This window comes from Pecten maximus, chromosome 2, assembly GCF_902652985.1.
Source record: "Pecten maximus chromosome 2, xPecMax1.1, whole genome shotgun sequence".
Taxonomy (NCBI): domain Eukaryota; kingdom Metazoa; phylum Mollusca; class Bivalvia; order Pectinida; family Pectinidae; genus Pecten; species Pecten maximus.
In genome coordinates this window covers 43,695,593-43,718,157 of record NC_047016.1, presented here as the reverse complement: position 1 = coordinate 43,718,157, position 22,565 = coordinate 43,695,593, and the positions used below count along the sequence as shown (strand labels likewise).

Sequence of the window (22,565 nt, the reverse complement as noted above, 5' to 3'; positions counted from 1 at the left end):
TTTATGGTGTTAGTTGGGTTATCTGAGGGGCGATCCTGGTTCAACCCTTTAGGATCTAGGCAAAAAAAACCTTGGCATTTTTTACCTGAGATACCCAAGAGCGGACAAGTTCATTGGCCGTGGCCTCGGTCCAATGAATGCCGTCTGAGTTGAATCGGTGCCCCCCAGCGATCCTACTGTCCAAAGTAACCGTGGCCTTGTTTTGAATGTCCAAAAGGTGCCTATTAAATGCCGAAAGATTGTCAGATTCCCTAGGGGTTTTTTTGGCCAGTTTTTCCGAAATGTGAAATAGTATCGTGCTAAGGGAATCGACTTTTTCAATACGTCACGAAGGACGGATAGGTCCCGAAACACATCAATCATGTTTCGGGCTGACCTATCATTAATTCCAATGTTTACAATTACATGGGTTGGAAGACCAGAGTGCGCATAATTCTTTACTATGTTTACAATGTGACTAATCTTCGCACCTGGGTAGGATTCAATTTGGACGGTAGGATCAGGGAGAGACGTTACCCGGGAGAGGTTAGAGGCTCCTATCACCAGAATCGGTTTGTTAATTGGCGGGAGTTGCCATTCCGATTTGTTAGGGGTGTTAGGGTGGCGGTTAATGGAGGGTGGTTTAGTGGCCGCCTCCGCATAGCTGGGAGGTGACCTAGGAGGGTTAGGAGTGCGGGTTTTGTTAGGGGTTTGAAGAGGTTTTACGTTGAGAGCCCTGCGAGACTTGCGGGGCGTGTTAGCAGGTGAAGGAGAAGAAGAGTCCCGTTTACGCTTAGGCGTACTCGGGGTGGGGGGAGGTGAAAGGGAGGAAAAGCGGTTACCAGTGGTGATGTTAGGGTTGTTAGTTAGGCGAGAGGAAGCCCGGGTGCGGCGGCGGTTAGGAGTTTGGAAGGTGTTAGTCTGGTTAGGGTTAGAGTGGGAAGGAGGGGGAGGAGGAGGAGAAGAAAAGGATGAGGGAGAAGTGGGGGATGAGTTAGCTGGGGCCGAGATGCGGGTGGGTCGAGAGTCATTGACAGGTATAGCACAAAGGCTCGGCAGCATGTTTTTGAATGTTGAGACCGTGTCTTCTCGAAGTTTATTTTTAAAGTTTTTTCTTGCCCAATCCAAAGAAGAGTCCGAAAAAGCATTGACCATATTCCTACTAAAGTTGTGGGCCCTAATTGTACCTAAAAGTTCCGAAATTCTGGCACGGTAATGCTCCAGTAAGGCTTGGGCTGTGAATTTCGCCCAAGACATGTGGACGTTTTGGAGGCGCTCTAAAATGGAGCGGTTAGCTTGAACGGGTTTAAGGAATTTGGAAAGATTTGCTACCTGTCTCTGAAACCCTCTGGTTGGGGGACAACCCTTAGCCTGAACCTCTATTACCGAAATGTGGTGAATGGCCTGAATCAGTTGGAAAAAAAGCCGAATGTATTTGGCGTTCGGATTAGAATTTCTGTTCTTTGGCTTTTGCCATCGCTTACTTCCGTACGCCATCTTGATAAAAATTGGAGGTTCAGACTACTGTGGGAAATTAGATAAGATAGTGATAATTGGAGAGCAAAAAATTGGGGGTCAAAAAATTGTTTTTTGAGAGAAAAATGACCGAAAATCAGGACAAAAATGATATTCACATAAAAAATGGAACTGAAAAATATGTTTTACCCCTAAAAAGCACTAAAAATTTAAAAAAGCACTAAAAAAACACAAAAAAAGCTGAAAAGGAAATTAATGATTAGTACATGTCAAACAACAAATGATAATATAATAAAATCGGGTTTCTTCTTCTGTAGTGGATACTTTATTAAATGAATATATACGAATATATATACATATATGCATCTGTACATACATTCATACATTCGTACTGGTCAGTCCTGTCCTGTCCCGTCCCGTCCCGGGCGAAAGCCCGGGACAGAACATAGATGTTGTTACTCTGACTCCCAGGTAGTCGACAATAGTTCAATGGAAGGCTACTCTTTTATATGTTCATGATGTGCATTGGCCGGACAGATAGATTTCCCCTAACTTAATATGGTTATGGGGTTCGTGACCTGAAGTCTACATGTAAACACAACATTAATTATAACTACACAAAGATAATTGGATACTACCAGTATTACATGAACATGGTATAGATAACATCCAAGTTGTTTAGAGAACCGAGGTCCGTCTAATTATTGGCAAATTAGCTAACACGTGTACATGTAGATATGATTATTTACAGGTTCTATAATTATATAAACTTCTACTGAACATATTACAGTACATTTCGTTTCTATGCAATTTAAAAGATTTCAAATTAGATATAATTTGACATCAAGCGTAAGCGAAATAGTCGAAATTAACACTTATTTTTAACAGGTTAAATCAAAAGGATTAAGTACATGGGTTTCACAAGTTCATCACTGAATGTCACTGGTAATTAAATTTTATTATTGAAATTGTTCTTCGTCTGGCACAGCTGTTGTATTGGGTCCACGTTCAGGCGCGCAATAATCCGTCGAGAAAACTGTTGAACAATATATAAAGTAAATAAAAGTTCCTAGGAGTGACGTACAACCGTCTGTTTAATCCAGGATAAAAACGTCTTGCACACAATAAGGCTAAGACTGGTAAAGTAGAACTGAGTTCCTTGTAACATATTTGTAGATAAAACAGGAAAATGTTCCTTCAATAATCATAATATGTGGTTGAAATGTTCCGTTGACTGTGTCAGTTGTTATGAGGGGCTGGTCCAAAATTTCGTAGATACATTGTAATATTCCGGCATAAAAACTGCATCGGATATGAATCAGTCCAACAACATGACGAAATATTATGAGAGTTCATTAAACAATTTATTTATTACTCCGTGTTATAACCACGTGAGGTGAACTCTTCATATAATGTCACTTATATTTCATAAAACAAAATGTTCACTCCATGTACAACCATGTGAGGAAAACTCTTCATAGGAATAATGTAGACGTAAGTTACAACAATGTCTCTTCACAGTTAGCAGTAGAATCATAATTACTTAAACAACTCCGTGTTAATACCACGTGAGGAATCTCTGCTAAAGGTTGTAGACATTAATAATTGGTGTTGACAAACAAGGAACTCGTTGATATGTTGGTATATTTTAAAGTAATCTGTTCAAACGGACTCTTCAGCGATCTCCGGAGGAGGCATGATGCTGTGGAGACGTGGGTATAGTTGTGCCTGGTACGATGGTGGAATCAGCGGCTGTGCCATAGCCAGTTGGACATCATGGGTGGTCGTAGGAATATTCTTAGAGCTGGTCACAATTCGACTTTGATTGATGTTGGTATCTATTCAGGAAAGTCTTCAAATGGCCAGGTTGATATTGGAGGTATTGCTGATAGTGAACAGGTTACATGTTGATCTGGTGTCACAATTAACAAGTTTTGCAGATTTAATCTTCCTTCTAATCTTACGTAAACATTTGCCGTACATTAAAATAGTAATATCGTAATAATGCCTTGAATTGCAATTACGCATATAAAATGTTGCGTAAAACATTATTTAAAAAACAAATACTTACTCAATTGTGAGATAGATAGGTAATAGAATTAAATATTCTTTATGGTGTTTTTAAAATATAGGGAAACTATACATTGTAATTTCCAAATTAACTATACTGTATACATTGTAGCACTACATGTCGCTATTTGCTGATAGTGAGAAAAAAAAACATAGCTTGAGGGCGTAATACCGCCTACTTATACAAGCTTAATATACCTCGCTCTCCAATTAGGCTGAGGCTAAAAGGATGAATGTAATGAATTGAAAGACAAGAAAAAAAATAAAACAGCAACAAGTAACGCTAAAATTGTATGAAATTACTTTAAAATTGATTCATTAAATAACTTTCATGAAATACATAATTTGCAAACTGTTTCAAAAATGAAGATATGAATAAAAAAAAAAGTGCTTGTTGTGCCGTCTACTGTACACAAAATCAAGCCATATGTCACACTCTGATTAGGCTGACAATAAGATAAAATAGATGAAATGAAATTTACCAGAAAAAAAAATCCTAGTTATGTATTTGTGTAATATGTGGACATTCAGATACTTTCGAAACATATTGTTCGGCATAAAGTCAAGAGGTATTCCAAAATCCGTAGTAATACATTTATAAATGATGTTCTGGTTGGAATACATTGAAACCGAGTGTTTCTGATCTGATAATGCACGTGTATGTGTAGTATGTTGTCAAAGGAGAACAGTAGATTTGTCATACCATGTATATATTATGTGTGCGTAAAACCGCATCACTATCTCTGAACTCCGACAATATGATGATGTTTCATTTACTATATAATCCCCGTGTTAAATCACGTGGGCGAAACTCACCATAGGTTAAATGTGTAAATATATGTAAAATGTAAAAACTATTAATATTGAAGTATATAGGAATTTTCTGGTAATGATATGAAAACAGCGCAATTAATATAATTCATTAAAAAAAATCATTGATTACGGTAAGAAAAATGTTTTAGTTTAATTCAGAAACAAACCTACTTAGGTATCAAAAGCCTAAAGTGAGTTTAAAAAGTATATAGCTATAAATGGCAAATGTTTACGAAGGTAGTCAGAAGTAAAATCAACGTACCTGCATCTTGTTACCATGGAATTTTACTGTCACCGATGATCGTATAGTGGTTGCGTGGACATATAGTTGTATAAAGTGGATTCTTCATCTTCACGTTGTGTCCGCTTTGTGTTAGCTTCGCTCCGAGGTCACGGCATCAGTATAATAAAATCGGGTTTCTTCTTCTGTAGTCTACATGTAAACACAACATTAATTATAACTACACAAAGATAATTGGATACTACCAGTATTACATGAACATGGTATAGATAACATCCAAGTTGTTTAGAGAACCGAGGTCCGTCTAATTATTGGCAAATTAGCTAACACGTGTACATGTAGATATGATTATTTACAGGTTCTATAATTATATAAACTTCTACTGAACATATTACAGTACAATAATACAAAACCTGTAAAAGAAATTAAATGATTAGAAATACACAATAATATACCAAAGTACACTTCAAAGGATATGAGGATGAATCCGAAGCCGTCAATGCCACTACTAGTTTCGACGATATGTCTTCTTCAGGTGGCAGGTGTAGACTGAAGAACCTAGGGTATCCTAGCCCTTAATATACTCTCGACCAAGGGACCCTCCATTTGTAACCTGTAAGGGTTAGGGTTAGGGTTTAGGGTTAGGGTTAGGGTTAGGGGTTAGGGTAGGGTTAGGGTTAGGGTTAGGGTTAATCCCTAAATGAAAATGTTCATGAAAAACGTGTTTTTTTCGGTATTTTTGATATTTTGCGGTGTTTCAAATGCTTCTGGCGGGTTTTGCAATAGTACAAACATATGCAGAACCCTTCAAACCCCGAGAAATCGTGAAAAAAAATGAAAATTTTGGAAAAAAGGAAAATTTTCGTGAAAAACGTGATTTTTTCGGTATTTTTGATATTTTACGGTGTTTTCATGCTTCCAGTCGGTTTTCTAATAGTGCAAACATATGCAAAACCCTCCAAACCCCGAGAAATCGTGAAAAATGAAAATTTTCGTGAAAAACTTGATTTTTTCGGTATTTTTGATATTTTGCGGTGTTTTCATGCTTCTGGCGGGATTTCCAATAGTGCAAACATATGCAGTACCCTCCAAACCTCAAGAAATCGTGAAAAAAATAAAAAAAATCGAAAAAAAACGTCATTTTAGGGTTAAGGTTAGGGATAGGGTTAGGGTTAATCCCTAAATGAAAATTTTCGTGAAAAACGTGATTTTTTCGGTATTTTTGATATTTTGCGGTGTTTCAAATGCTTCTGGCGGGTTTTGCAATAGTGCAAACATATGCAGAACCCTCCAAACCCCGAGAAATCGTGAAAAAAAATGAAAATTTAAAAAAAAAAAGAAAAAAAAAGAAGACTTTTATATGATGTTATGCAGTTTACAGAAGATACTAATATTCCTGGTATGGTTCGAATGGTAGATTTTGAAAGAGCGTTTGACTCGGTATCCTGGAAATTTATTGAAAAGGTATTAGGGTTTTTTGGCTTTGGGAATTATATAACTAACTGGGTAAAACTGTTTCAAAGTAACATAGGGACATCTGTAAATCAAGGGGGGAATCTTTCTTCATTTTTTGATATAAAAAGGGGATGTAGACAAGGTGACCCAATAGCGCCATACATTTTTATTTTATGTGCAGAAACTCTTGCTATTCGATTTAGAAATAACACAAAAATAAAGGGTATTGAAGTAGATAACATACATGTTCTTTTATCTCAGTATGCAGATGATACTTACCTGGAACTAGATGGCACTGAACAATCCTTGCGAGAGTCGATAAACGAACTACACACATTTGCAAATATTTCTGGTCTAAAGATCAATATTGATAAAACAGAAGTTGTTTGGATTGGGAGTAAAAAGCATAGTCAAGACACATTTTTACCAGAGCTTAATCTAAAATGGGGGAAAGACAAATTTTGTTTATTAGGAATTGATTTTAGTGTCAATTTACATGAAATGATTAAGATGAATTTTGACAAGAAAATAGTAAAATTAAAAAGTCTGATTAAAACTTGGAGTAGGAGAAATCTAACTCCAATTAGGAAAGTTCATTTGATTAAATCATAAATAATTTCACAGTTTAATCACTTATTTATTTCCCTTCCAAATCCAGATGAAAAAACACTCAAGGTAATCAACTCTATTTTATATGAATTTTTATGGCACAGTAAGGTTGATAAAGTTAAAAGAGATGTTATTGTACAAGATTATGCTCATGGTGGTTTAAAAATGATCGATATTAATAATTTTGTTGATGCTCTAAAAGTAAGTTGGATTAAGAGATAGTATCAGTCTCCAAGCCGATGGAAAGTCTTTTTGGTGAAATTAGTTAACTTGGATAGACTGCTAAATATTGGTGGTAATTATATTAAATTATGTGAAGAAAACTGTAATAATATCTTCTGGAGAGATGTTCTTAGAGCTTGGTATAGATTAGATAGCTCCAATAATATGAAAGTAATTAAAGGGAAGTCACTCTTGCAAACACCTGTATGGTACTTTGGTTTGGTTTGTTTTTGTTTAATGTCCTATTAACAGCCAGGGTCATTTAAGGACGTGCCAGGTTTTGGAGGTGGAGGAAAGCCGGAGTACCCGGAGAAAAACCACCGACCTACGGTCAGTACCTGGCAACTGCCCCACGTAGGTTTCGAACTCGCAACCCAGTGGTGGAGGGCTAGTGTTAAAGTGTCGGTACACCTAAATGTATGTAAAATCAGAGATAATGGATAATCCATTATTTATATGCCCTTGGTAAAAATAAGATTGTTCTTGTTTATCACTATCATAATAATTTTCAGATCACCAGTCCCTGACAAGGTCGTCATGTTCAATTTTTGTCAATTTTTCAAATAAAATAATTTAAAGTACCTGTATCCATCCTATTCTTTTCTTCCTTCTCTGCATTCCTTTCATACTCTTTACCAATCTTGGTTATAATTTAATTCAAACATTTCTCTCTCTCTCTCTCTCTCTCTCTCTCTCTCTCTCTCTCTCTCTCTCTCTCTCTCTCTCTCTCTCTCTCTCTCTCTCTCTCTCTCTCTCTCTCTCCCTTCTCTCTTTGATTCGTCGGTGTCGGAAAGGATTACTCACATTATATATGTATATAATATTGAATAATAAATAAGATGCTCCCCTTCTCCCCTCCCCCTCTCTTTCTCTTCCTCTCTCTCCCTCTCTCTCTCTCTCATGATGTTTCTCCACGTGTGACTGTATGATAGTGTGAGATAATGTATTTAAGTATCGTAAATAAGCCATCTTGAATTTTGTAAATATATACAGTTTTATTGTAAGGAAAGGGCTTTGTATAAGTTGAAAAACTTGTGCCCGATCCAATTGTTTAAAGGCAATAAAATATGTTTAAATCAAATAGAGTAAACATACGAAAAACCCTCTAAACCGCGAAAGATGCGAAATGAACATTTTCGAAAAAAAAAATGAAAATTTTCAAAACAAAAACGTATTTTTTTCGGTATTTTTGCTATTTTTCGGTGTTTTAATACTTCTGGCAGGTTTTGCAATAGTGTAAACATACGCAAAACCCTCTAAACCGCGAAAGATCGCGAAAAAATGAACATTTTCGAAAAAAAAGAAAAATTTTCGAAAGAAAAACCGGATTTTTTCGGTATTTTTGATATTTTTCGCTGTTTTAATGCTTCTGGCAGGTTTTGAATAGTGTAAACATACGCAAAACCCTCTAAACCACGAAAAAATGATAATATTAAAAAAAAAAAAATGAAAATTTTCGCACAAAATGTGATTTTTTTCGGTATTTTTGATTTTTTGTCGGTGTTTTAATACTTCTGGCATGTTTTGCAATAGTGTAAACATACGCAAAACCCTCTAAACCGCAAAAGATCGCGAAAAAATGATTTTTTTTTTGATTTTTTCGGTATTTTTGCTTTTTATTCGGTGTTTTAATGCTTTCGGCATGTTTTGCAATAGTGTAAACATACGCAAAATCCTCTAAACCGCGAAAGATCGCGAAAAAATTAAAATTTTCAAAAAAAATTGAAAATTTTCGAAAAATCCGTAATCTTTTCGGTATTTTTGAAATATTTTTCGGTGTTTTGATGCTTCCGGAAGGTTTTGCAATAGTGTAAACATACGCAAAACCCTCTAAACCGCGAAAAATTTCGAAAACCAGAAAATTTTCAAACTTTTTTTAAATTTTCGTAAAAAACATGATTTTTTTCGGTATTTTTGATATTTTTCGGTGTTTTAATGCTTCCGGCAGGTTTTGCAATAGTGTAAACATACGCAAAACCCTCAAAACCGCGAAAAAACAAAATTTTCAAAAAAAAAATGAAAATTTTCGTAAAAAAACATGATTTTTTCGGTATTGTAACTTTCCTTTTCGTTTACCAAGCCAGCCGTAACAAACAAGATGTGGCTTATGAAAGTTATTCTTTGGGTTGCATATTTCAGCAATCTCCAAATATTGGGATTCGGTTCCAGCCTAGCACTTTTCCATAAGGAACTTGAGTCAGGATATAAAGTTAATTTGAATTTATTGATATTTTAAATCACACAATAAGAATAGACTATACTTCATCAGATGCTGGATACAGAGACTGGATTTATTAAACATCCACTGAGGTTAATAAACAGCTAGCAGAACATTGAAAACTAATCTAGAATTAATTCTAGTTATTTTATGTACAAATTTCTGAATAATATATCTTGTCAGGAAATAAATATTCAAAACTACATTTCTAGTAAATACTAAACTACTAATTTAATTGGCTTGTCCATATACGGAGACGGGTCTCCGTTTTCCATATACGGAGACGGTTCTCCATTTTCCATATACGGAGACGGTTCTCCGTTTTCCATATACGGAGACGGTTCTCCATTTTCCACATTCGAAGATGTTTCTCCGTTCCCACTAGATTATACATCTACTGAACATTCATATCCCAAGATTATGACAACTTTATCGTAAGAGTTGTTTCCCTTGGATCGTTAACGTTCCAATATTGGAACTATGAACCACTAATAGGTCATTTGGTTTTGACAACTCTGATCGCTTACCATCTTGTTCCGATAGTCGGGGCAGGTCTGTGGTCAGAAGAGATGTGTTGTCCGTCTGCTTCGGACGTTCTTTTATACCCTGCGTCGTTGCCAACCGGACAGTCGTTATCCAATCAAATTGCTTGTTACATAGCGCGTGCGGATGCCGCGAATTCCAGCATCAACAAAAGGCGAAATACACGGAGAAACGTCCGCTGCGATAGAGATGCAACTTAAGCTAAAATATGACAGTTCCTGATCCACCATCGTAACAACAACACTCAGGTAACTCCTTTAAACCCAACCTGACGTAATTACATATGTTTCCGGCTATAAACATCAATACTTTGTGTTATTTTTGCCATTACTCGAGTCACAACTTTGACTCGTGTTTTCGCGGCCATATTCAAACCGTTGGTCAGTTGGCGATTTATAATCAAACAAACAACCATTTATAACGAACTACACTCTCTCAATGAATATAAACAATGTTAATGATCAATCTCTATATGTTTCTCTGCATCTCGATTACGCATATCGCATTGAGGACAGTTGAGTTTTATATGCATTTCATCAGGTCGGAGCTATCCCTCCGTTATTCTGACTGGTGATAAGATATCGCCATACAGCTTTCACTACTCCATAAATATTCGATTTTGAGGCTCGTAACAGTATTTTTGATATTTTTCGGTGTTCTAATGCTTTCGGCAGGTTTTACAATAGTGTAAACATACGCAAAACCCTCTAAACCGCGAAAAATCGCGAAAAAAAACGTGATTTTTTTCGGTATTTTTGATATTTTTCGGTGTTTTAATGCTTGCGACAGGTTTTGCAATAGTGTAATCATACATTTTGTATGTAAATACATTGCGATCCAGATATTCATATCATCTTATAGACGACTTCCACAATGATCATGTCAGGGTATCGGGCCGACCATCACTGCGCCATTGAAACGTTCTTTTTTAAGAACGCCGATGTGGCGCAGCGGTATATGCTGCGGATATTTCTGGCTAGGCGATTGGGTGCCGTAGATCGTGAGTTCGAGGCCCGGTCAGGGCACGAGTCAAAAAGTTGTCTTCATTCGTCATTTGTGTTGCTAAGTTATATATCTATCTAATAGCACAATGTACCATATACACTTTGTGTTGGTGATCCGAAGATATAGATTTGAATTTCCTGTCGTAGTTGTACCGAGAGAAATATATATATAATATATGTACAATTCGTATCCATGTATGTAAATACATTGCGATCCAGGTATTCATATCATCTTATAGACGACTTCCACAATGATCATGTCAGGGTATCGGGCCGACCATCACTGCGCCATTGAAACGTTCTTTTTTAAGAACGCCGATGTGGCGCAGCTCACTTGAGTCATCAGCTTAAAACGGCTGTAAAGATCAAAATGAGTGCCCAGTCATTTTCCTTTTAACTCTCTGTTGTATGAAATTATCTATAATGCGAACTCTGTTCTGATGATTTCAACTCAATTGACACAAGGCATGTGTATACTGCAGGGAGTTCTTGAGGATTTGTTGCTTTAATCTATAACGTCCCTTGACATGAATGAAGTTGATGTCCACCATTGGCGTCTGAACAATTATATAAAATCTTGAATTAGTTTTCATTTCCTATCAAATCTTTTAAAACGAGTATTGGAAGTTTTATGTTTTGAGCAAAAGCTAAAACTTTAGGATACTTTTTATCACATAACAGAAATCTAACATTTTGACAGATTTTATAGTCAAAATGTGGAGGGCTTAATAAACAAAACTGAGACAGCTATTTTCTTGTGCCGTTTATAACAGATAACATCACGTCATTGTCCATACTATGACGTCACAAATATATTATCGCAAAATATATTCCACCGAATTAACTGAATAACATAACGAATATGTAAATATAGATATAAGTTACACACGTTTACAGCACATAGTCTACGGTTAGTTAATAAGGTAATTAGAATGGCAGTTTGTACCTGATTCATAGAATACGAATATGCTTACAAAACATATTATTCTCATTGTACTTCCGGAGGGGTATCCATGTATAATTGCTATTTGCGTGCCCCGATTGAACCATGTTTTATTAGGAATATTTGCTAAACGTACACGACCAGATAGGAGTTCCCCATTACATGTTCCCATTCCCGTTTGGTCAAGGTTATGCTTCGTGTACTTACAAAGTATTGATTTTCTAAAGTAAAACACTGGCTAATCATGCTTTGGTTGATGGTAAGGATATGGTTTTCTATTGGATCTTCCCTTACTAATAAGAGTTACTTGCTGACTTTGTCCGTTGTTCTACCAAGCATTATATTGTTACCGAGTGGTACTGTGTGCAGGTGTGACTTTCCAGTATCGTCCGTCAATTAACTATTTCTTTACGGACTCTGCCCTTGATACAATGCTTGCTATATTTGGAGGGTCATTTCGTCAGGTGCAGCCTTTTAATGATATAACACAATGGACTTGTTTCTATACCAGTTATTTATTGCTCAGGGAAAAGTGTCGTTATACATGTATTACCGATGTGGCTAATTTCAACCAATTTTATTGCACTACAAAATCAATACCTGAGGATAAGACGGACTTGGTTTGACGAAGTCACTTCCGGAGAGGTGTAATGATTTATAAATACATGTATATCTGTTTTCATAACAGGTTTAACTTGTAGACGTTGTATATTGCTAACATCTATTGGCATAACGTAATCAAATTGTTATCACGTACATAACACCGTAAAAAGATACGGAACATCTCGTATTTTAGCATTATTCTATAAAACCAACAAATCTGGCCTATTTCTTAGTGTTTATGGAAGCAATTAAAACGTCGACCTTCATTTCATCGCAAAATTGTTGACAATGATAACATTTTGAAGGCCATATATTTAGAGGTCAGCCCATACCATTAGCGGTCACAACATTAGAAGCATGATGGCTACATATATGTAATGCTTAGAAACTTAATTATGTCTGTCACACTGACCAGGTCATTGATGTCCAGAAAACTACAGAGTAGTACAGAATACAACTAGATTGTATGTGGACACATCCCACTGATTAAAAAGATGGCGTGTCAAAGCGTTGCGCTTATAATATTGAATTTATCGTTGGTTAATTTTTCACACTCTATTGATGTACCAGTTCCTTACTGGAACAATATTTTGCATCGTTTTAGAGTTCAGAATAGCTTAGTAACTCCCAAAAATGTCGTGACGCCTTCGCCGGAAAATGAATTGACCTCTCCTCGGAATAAGGTTACGGATGGTCCCACCCAGACATACGAACACAGGAAGCAGCTGGACCAGGATGGTGATTACATTCTGTTCTGGCGCACAAATGACACTCACATTACTTTTGAGACCCACGTCAAAACTCATGGATATGTCGGGTTTGGAATATCCCGGACCGGTGGAATGTTTCCAGCAGATGTAGTTTTTGGATGGGTTGCGGACGGGAAAGCGTTCCTAAAGGTACGTGTGTGTTTGTTTATAACCATTATTTACTTAGACGTTGATATATTGACAAATTGAATAACGCGCGTTATGAGTTATCATTAATTTGTCTGCAGGGCTGTGCTATTTATAGGCTAATAACATTCCAAAGAAGGAAATTTAATGCTTTAATATTATAAGTTTGTCTTATATTGACCATGTGACAGTATTATCACATTCCAATGTCAAATGAGTACACAAAACCGTTCCCGACAAATCATAGCTCATTAAACAAAAAACAACAATATCACTAATTCAATTTTAACATTTTAGATAATATATTCTGACATAACTACATAAATTGTTTCGCGTTACCTTGATCAGTCGAGTTGTTTTTAATCCGGTAGTATGAAGTTTTGTTTGGTAAGGTTTTGTAGTGACAATGTCGGGTAAATAGAATTATGTACGTATATATAGAATAACCAAGATCAGCCTTGTCTTAACTGAATATTTTGTTTATATTTTCTGATCACAAGTTATGTACATCCCTTTCATTTATTATGCAAACATATGTTGTATATTTTTTCGACAACACGGAATTTGTACTGGCTGTGTTTTCTGACACTTTAGTGTTTACGAAAGATGGAGCATGACCTAGGTTATCCTTTTATTCAAATTGAGCTCTTAAATGTCAAGCTCTCACAATAAGGTAATAAAAACGAAGCCATCACTCATATTGCTACCTGAACAACGCATCTAACACATCAAATGATGTGAGGAAGTAGAACATTTCTCAATAAGATAATTATGGTAACTACACTTTAGCATCTATTTACAAATTCTTTCATAATCAGGACAATAATCGTGATGTATCTTTTAACAACTCGGAAATGTCCCAACGTTTTATACGGTCATAAGCATTACATCATCAAGACGTTTTGGTGATGTTATTTGTCTATTGGTCCAAATATAAACGTCGAAATCTCGCCGACAGGACTGTCACACTATAGGGTACGTTGCGCCTATTGTGGACACATCCCAGGACTGGTTGCTAGAGTATGGCGCTGAGACGGACGAGAATACTATACTGAAGTTTACCAGGAAGATCGACACTTGCGATTCTGATGATATCAAAATAACGGTATGTAAACAATTATCAATATATTTCCTCAGACACAGGACCGACTGACGCAATGCACTTTAGTCTGAATATGGTTTGATCCTTTCGCACAAATTGCATTGGTAAATCTTATAACTACCTTTCAAAGATATACCTTTGTGTTCTTGGTAGAACTATTACATGAAATGTTGCTCACTGGTCTTTTGCAAGCCTTGTGCGTACCGCCCGAGAAAAACACTATCATTCCAAGGTCCATGCGCATGTAAAAAAGGACGTTTGTTTTTGGCGGATTATTTTCATTCAGTCACTCCTATTACTTTTAAAAATGAAATACACAATTTACAATTAAAATTAAGGTTTTCCCTCAATACATCTCCTATTTTATTATCTTACATTTACTTGAGGACTAAGGGTTAGATAAACTTAGAGGGCTATGGCAGTCTTCTACCAACAAGTGCCTGTTTAATCATAATTTCTTTATTTATATATATATCGCTGCCATCACATTGAATCAACCCGCGATGTTATTTTGTTAAGCCTTTTAGTTATATTATTTTATTCATTTATTCATTCATTCATTTACTTTTACCATCTGTACACCACCTAAGATGTTTCCTAATTAATCATAATAGGTCCTCGACGAATTAAGTATCGGCCGAGGGGGATCGTTTTTACAACATTACGATATTTTTTGTTGTTTATACCAACTATATTTGTGTAACTGTTCCATGTTCTATGTCTATATGTGATCGTATGTAATTTACATGTGTCTTGATAAAGGGGCAGATTGCCTCGAAAATTCGACAATTTACTTGTCTGTACTGTCGTTATTACTACTTGACAAATATATATAGGTCTAGTTTGTTACAGGACGACACCGCCAAACTAATATTTTCTTACCATCCGGATGACCCCGCATCAATGACGTCACTTCCTTGGCACGGAACATCTCGTCGCGGCACGAAGAGTCTCATGCTTCTTTCTACAACTCTATCACAGGAAGCGTCTGGCATGCCAGATAACGTCATAACACACGACTTCCTCAATCAACATGTAAGCTGCAGATATACAGATAAATTGATATTAACGGGAAGTCGTTATTTGAAGCTAGTATAAACGTATAAACTTTCACCGAGAGCAATTTAAAAAATGCATGCTACAGACATTGAATTAACAAGAGTATCTTCGGCAACATCATGTATTGGTGAAATTGGTGTGTCACAAAATGTAAACAAATCTTAATAATGATAATAATAATAGAAAAAAAAAGAAAATTATTTTGTATGGCAAATCCTACACCGGAACTGGAAATTCGTAATCTCGCGTTATTGCGTATACGTAATAGCGTGGTAATACATTTTCATTGTAACAGAGCGTCGATGCCAAAACTTGCCCAAACTGCAAGAACTTCTCAGGTCCTTGTGTAAGGGAAAACCCAGAGATTTTTCAGCTTGAATGGAGACACATCACGTGGTTCCAAATAAGAACTCAGAAGAGTGAGTTGTTGTTTTATGAGGTAATATATAAAATCATATTTACGTATTTGGGCTACAAGGAGAAGACAATGCTTAGCTGATACATGTTTGTTTGCAGTACCTTATTCCTCCTGTGCCCACCACATACAGATGTACAACCTTCGACTTTCCTGATCTAGGGAAGAAGCATCATGTCGTAAAGGTATGATATAATTTTGTCAAAATGAATAAATAAATAAACAAATAAATAATACCACTTAGGTGTATCACTAACACATTATTGAGATATCAACATTTGTAATTCAATTAAAGTATCGCCAAATCTGTGTTTATATGTAATATGGGTGTGATTGATTAGTGTCCATACTTAAAAGTGCAAATGCTATCAATACCGTTGCACTATTTATGCAGAAAATTTATTTATTTTCCAAACGAATGGTGGACATGTTTAAATCGAAATTATATAACTTCATTTCTCTTGCAGATTATATTAGAGTAATTTCCATTTTACTCTGATTTTGTAGTTGTTGTTTTTTTCTGTTGATATTTTATATGTTGTATAGTTTCTTTGTATTTGTTCGAGTTAACTTTTCTCTGTACCTGTGAAGGTCGAGGCTAACATCCAGGAAGGTCACAGACCCTATGTCCATCACATGTTACTGTACCACTGCGCCAATATATCCCTTTCCTTGGCTAATCACACGTACATGTGTTACGACAATGCGCCTGCTGAGTTCGTCAACTGTAGAGCAGTATTTGCTGCCTGGGAGATCGGAGGAGGGGTAAAAATTCACTTTCTTCTTGTTAACTTTTTTCAAATTCAGCAGGGAATATGTAATGCTGAAACTGCTAGATACATTGAAATTTTCAAATAGTGACACTCGGTAGAGGGAACATAGATGGTAGGGATTTCATCAGAAGTGCCTTCATTACAGAAATACAAGTTATACAAAAGATGCCTAGTTCTTCAAATATAACATTCTTTCTTGAGAAATATGAAACCAATCCGCTAGTTTAGTGTCGTTGATTTCAATTCTAAAACATATTAAGTGGAAAGTTTCACTTTTGTTTCATATTTGGCTTGTAGGCTTTTTATTATCCTCCTGACGTTGGCATGTCACTTGGAACAGACAAAGATCCAAGATTCTTTATTTTGGAAACACATTATAATAACCAGGCCAACATCTCGGGTAAGGCGTGTCTAACTCAGTCAGCTTTTAAGATCCTTTTTCGTGACCTACATTTAGAGAAATTTCAAATTTAGCATGGTTACAATAAACCGGTGCAATGACTGTAATCCTCACGTTTATAAAACCCTTCTTTCGAAAAGCTTTCGTGAAACGGTGTAATTTAGAAATTCTCAAAACGGACAGTTACATAATTGTGTGTACCTTTGCAGTCCGGTAGCGACATTGAAAAATTTTACAATTAAGTATAAACATTTTTGGACGATATTGTGAATCTGTGTTGTAAGGAATCGTGGACTCGTCCGGTATCAGGATTAGTTACACTCCCGAGGTCCGGAAATACGACGCTGGCATGCTCATCACGGGTTTCTTTGTCGATCCTGCTCAGATCATTCCACCTTACGAGAAGAGTTTTATTTCGAAAGGCTACTGTTCCGAACAGGATCTTGCAAGGGTTTGTAGCTTCTGATATTCTGTAACCTTTTTGGTGTGGTTTATTTTGTTTAACGTCCTATTAACAGCCAAGGTCATTTAAGAACGTGCCAGGTTTTTGGGAATGATGAAAGCCGGAGTACTCGGAGAAAAAACCACCGACATACGGACACTTTAACCACTAGGCCACCGCAGCCCCCAAAATTCTGTAGCCTACATGTATTTGTTTATTCCGTTTTGTGCTTAACGTGGCATGTTACCGATATATGATATATTTCTTAGAATAGGTATGGAATATTTATGTATACCCTGTGTACGTGTGCTAAATTGTAAAAACAACTAACATGATTTGCAATTTGAGGTTAATCATATGAAAGTGCATTGTTTTCAGAAACGTAATACTATCTAAACTTATATTCTTACATATTTATTGAAATAATGTTTCGAATACAATGGTTTGAAGTACAGATGAGCATTTTATTCATTGAAATTATGCATCTATTACGCACGAACGGAATGATTTCATCTCTTTCAGTGAAAATGAAACAATTTTATGAGATTGTCGTTAAAAGATAATATGATTTTAAGATACAATATCTAAATGTGTTACTTTCATTAGGAGAAATCGACGATCACGTCTAATTCAATAAACTTACCGCTGACAGAATAAGTTGTGTCGGATATTTGCTTATCAATTTTTATTTACAAGGTTCCTGCTACAATCTGTATATGTTTTAGTTTTATTTACAAGATTCATGCGGTTAGTGTCTTCCTAAACAATTAACATTTCTCAGTAAGAACTGCGGGTTGTTGTGATGAATACTGTAAAAGTGGATATTTTCGCGCGTTGAAATTTTCGCTTAGTCAGACTCCAAACTGTTCGCGGTGTGAATATTTTCGCGCGTCATTCATGATGAAAATATATTTTCGCGCTGCGATGTCATTGGCCATGTACATAAAGTAAGATTATTTTCGGCAAACTCCATTGAAAGCTCGCGATGATCGGTCTAGTAAATATAACGAACTTTGATTAACAGACACGTTTAGGTTAATTGGTCTTAAGTGTGTGATCATTGCATTACGTCTGCGTGACAAAAAAAACCCAATTAATTTATGTAAGATATTTTAGCGTTGAATCAGTCTTTTACATTGAAAATACACCACGTACGAGGCACTTGATTGCAACTTTAGGCCCCTAAAAAAACATGCGTTATCAGTACTCTACTGTATGGTAAATTAAGAAATCACCCGTGTATTGTTGAATGCAGTGTTAACTAAGTATGTTCATTATTTAATTGCATCTGAACACCTCTTAATTATTTCCAATCAAACTATTACCTGTCAACCTGCTCCATCAAGCTAGGTAGACCGGCCATGCGAGGCGTCACTCGCGGTCAAGTTGAAAGGATCGGACGTCCGGTTATGCAGAGTGACGTGATAAGCATTCATGTCTAGTCAAAACAACGCCATATGTCCCAATTAGCGAAAGTTGATTTTGCAGGTATCAAATAAGTTTGGTAGTAATTAAATACGACATGGCAATTTAAAAGCAGACATATTGATGTTCTGACCTAGTTTTACCAACATATATAGACCTATTTCTACAGTAGCCCTTTCGTATTTTTATTATATAAAACGGACCATTCATTACAGTTAACTATCAATAGTTTCTGATTCAAATAAAACATACAACTACGCGGAGACTCCACGCCAACATTTTTAATACAAGCAAGTTTATCTATTTTGTCACAAATGAATTCGAAACGTGTGCTGTTTTGGGGCCTATAGCTACACAATTGTCGACCAGCTTGGCGATTGATATGTACAGTAACGTAGAATCGATCGTAATTATCATGAAATGAAGAAAGTTTAATGATCAATCAACATTAAACTAGATGAAATACTATCATTTTACTAATTATTCAAATTAGTATAGCCATATGTCTCAGACAAATGACCGACAATGACAACGCTCACATCACGGACGGCATGGTTTACTGCAGGACCTTGCGTCCTGGATGTGGAAATATTCGCGTGTGGATATTTTCACGTGTTGTTATATTCGCGTGTGGATATTTTCGCGGAGATTTAATGATCGCAAAATAAGCGAAAATTTCCACGCCGCGAAATTTCTACTTTTACAGTACATCATAAATACAAGCTCAAATTCAATCATAATAAAACTAATGACATCTTTAAATTTTTCCCTATTTCGACACTGCTACTTCAGGGTGTTCCAGAGGAAGGTGTGAACGTATTTGCAGTATTACAGCACTCCCATCTGCTAGCAAAACAGTTCCGTACTCGGGTTTTTAGAAATGGCTCCGAGATCGAACCATTCGCTGATGACAATTACTACGATTTCAACTTCCAAGAATTTCATTACCTCAAACATGAACGTAAACTCAAAAAGGTATCTTGTTTGTTATTCCTTTTCAAAGGAGACTTTTTTTACACTTTCATTTACATGTTTACATTTATAGAAGCAAATATAATACATTGTACATATGTTACAGATTACTAGCGACAAACCTATACAACTACATACAAGTATTTCATATGCTTAATTGTTTGTAATTACATGATACATTTGTAATATTAATGTTATTGATATAATTCAAGTTTATTTATAATTTTGGTCAATATCATATATCTAATTTCAATTTTAAATTTCAAACTAAGGAGAAATGATTTATTATTTAAAATTCATCTATCGATTACTAATAGTGTCGTTGATTGATATGATCCACATTTCCTGCCAGGGTGACAGTATAGAGGTGGACTGTGACTTTGACTCCTCGTCACGGACATCTCTTACTCTGGTAAGTATCTCAGAATGTTATAAGTCAGCACTGGAGAGCGACAAAATAAGTATTACATCAAAAAGCCTGGTAGACGTTTTATATACAGCCAGTACATGTCTATCTGTTGCATGACGGTAAGGTATTACCAGGTTTAGAGCATTGATGATAAGATAGAAATCAATCAGTCTTTAGTGATAACAATCAGCAGACAAAGGCAAATTGATATTGAAAACATAAAGTTTCTTTCGTATTTTGGTATTTCATTTTGCACAGCATATTTAAATGGATTAGCAAAAGAAAAAGCAAATGAAGGATGGAGAGTAAAACCTAATAATTTATATCAGTAATCGAGGATCTAGCATTTATTTGAAGCATACAAAATGTGGAAACACAGAAAGAAAAAGCAAATAAATAAACGAATAAATACATAAACTCGATCGATTATCACTATATGTTCTGTCTGATAATGGGAATCAGGGTGGCCTTTCTACGTACGAGGAGATGTGTCTCTCCTTCCTGTTGTATTACCCTCGGATGGATGTTGAGGCGTGTTGGAGTGTGCCGCTGTATCAGACTGTCCACAACGACACACATCTTGCTCAGGAGCAAATGTATAAATGGGACTGGTCCAAGCCCGAAGTCCGCCGGAAGTTTGATGTCGTCATGAATGAAACACTATACCGACATTCCTCCTTTGGAAACTTCCTTGACGGCGCGGTAGGTTTATAGCTCTCTCCAACAGTTTAGTTTTTCTTTTTGCTAGATAACAATCGGAAGCAAGATAATGAGGGTATATTTTCTGTAGCTTTTCAGAACCCAATTGATTGGTAGTAACATGTATAAGGAATAAATACACCGTTCCATAAGAAATGTTGATCAAAGTATAAACATATTCATTCAATACTTTAGACAGCAACGTTTAAACAATTTTTGAAATTCACTTATACTATTTTACCATTGCAGGAAGGCTTTTATTTGAAATTAACTATTAGACAAGCAAACTCAAAGAAACATTGGTAGTACAATGTAATTGGTAAATTATGGTCGGCTTATTTTCTATTCCTTCAGCTTCAACTAAATGAGTAGAATCATCCTGATACAATGGAACAATAAGGATAATATTCAGAGGAATATATACGATATTCTTCCTCACAGTCAATTGCGTGCTTGATACGCTTATACGCAATATGATATTGATGTCTTAGAGACATTATCCTCATATGACCATTTCATAATTTGAGACGTTATGTCACGTCGAAATTTAAATGTTTTGTTGTCGAATTCTAAAAGATTGGTGGTGGACTGGGGCATTTAATATATTCAACTTTTAGGCAGTAATGTTGGTTCGATATTGAAACTATTGTTAACTAATTTCGTTATCTTAAACCATTGATTTTATCAAAAAGCTGTTATTGGATTTTTGTTTCTAAAGAAACAATTTTACTAAATAAAGATTTTAAACTTATCAATTTAAGTAAATAAGAGTTATTTTATAGTTCAATTTCAAAGTGAATTATAAAATACATGTCTCTATCATGACCCTCCTGCAATGACAAATTTATTTTAAGTAAACTGATAACTGGAAATCATAGTGTATACATGTATACAGAAATAAATGCATTGGTACACGTACTTGTGTAAGTGTGTAAGATGCTACTTACATAAGTTACTTCCCTTAATCCTTGAGTTATTATGAGTTATGTGGTGTTTTTTTTATCTATAATATGTCTAAAATATTTGTTGATAAAAAAAATACTTTTACCGTTTCAGTCGATTTATCTTTTATGCTTACAGTGGCAGTTTCACGACTTTTACCCACCTCATAGGGAAAGCCTGTATGCCAGTCCAAATTTAGACACATGCTTTCCCACCCCATAGAGAGGAGAAAACGATCCCGTGGTGGATTATCTACCATCTTTATGTATCGTACAGTTTAGTATATACATGTCTTCCCAACTGCTATCGAATATATCAATAAATACAGTATTTAAGAACTAAATCGATTTACAGTTGTTTTTGTGTATGAGATTATGTGTTATACTTTTTACTCACACTCTTTTGCAAATCTAAGCATGCTAATTATGAATATTAATTCCAAACAACATTGGCTTTTTTGAACTGCGTTTTCACGTTTGATCACTAAAACGGTTTCGTACAGCTTGCAGTTTTGGTACTAGTGGGTAAACTATCTTCACTTGAATGTGAACCAGAGAAGTAATTTTTTTATAAAGGCCTTGCACTTTTTGGTATGCAAAGATGATGCCCTTAAGAGGATGTGTGTCTGAGCTCCGAACCTTGGTATAATGGAAAACGAGTGTTTTCTCAATTTGTATTGAAAAGCGTTAATTACGGTCGGAGGTGATAGACACTGATAATAGACTTCAGTTTGCGAGGTATTCCACATTTTCATTTATTCAGGTTGTGGCACAGTTCAGGTCTCAGAATATACAATTGAACTGGTGGATATTCAGCTTCACAATCAAAATGTTTACTTTTTCATTCGGCCTATTT

At 35.7% G+C, this 22,565-nt stretch overlaps 1 protein-coding gene and 2 long non-coding RNA genes across 3 annotated transcripts; 2 read left to right on the top strand and 1 right to left on the bottom strand.

The window, feature by feature from the left end:
- The first annotated feature begins 1,746 nt into the window (after positions 1-1,746).
- On the top strand, positions 1,747-3,070 carry LOC117322183. Its single transcript, XR_004531482.1, has 2 exons — positions 1,747-2,851; positions 3,029-3,070. It is a non-coding gene; the product is annotated as an uncharacterized LOC117322183 (long non-coding RNA).
- On the bottom strand, positions 1,758-4,765 carry LOC117322182. Its single transcript, XR_004531481.1, has 2 exons — positions 4,601-4,765; positions 1,758-3,367 (listed from the first exon to the last, which is right to left on the bottom strand). It is a non-coding gene; the product is annotated as an uncharacterized LOC117322182 (long non-coding RNA).
- Positions 4,766-12,636: 7,871 nt separating this feature from the next.
- Positions 12,637-21,938, top strand: LOC117322181 (DBH-like monooxygenase protein 1). Its single transcript, XM_033876954.1, has 11 exons — positions 12,637-13,075; positions 14,031-14,177; positions 15,027-15,209; positions 15,750-15,833; positions 16,240-16,413; positions 16,719-16,821; positions 17,106-17,272; positions 19,481-19,663; positions 20,013-20,072; positions 20,532-20,771; positions 21,849-21,938. The coding sequence occupies exons 1-11, from the start codon at positions 12,671-12,673 to the stop codon at positions 21,930-21,932; spliced, it is 1,830 nt and encodes a 609-aa protein (XP_033732845.1). The 5' UTR covers positions 12,637-12,670; the 3' UTR covers positions 21,933-21,938.
- Positions 21,939-22,565: the final 627 nt, after the last annotated feature.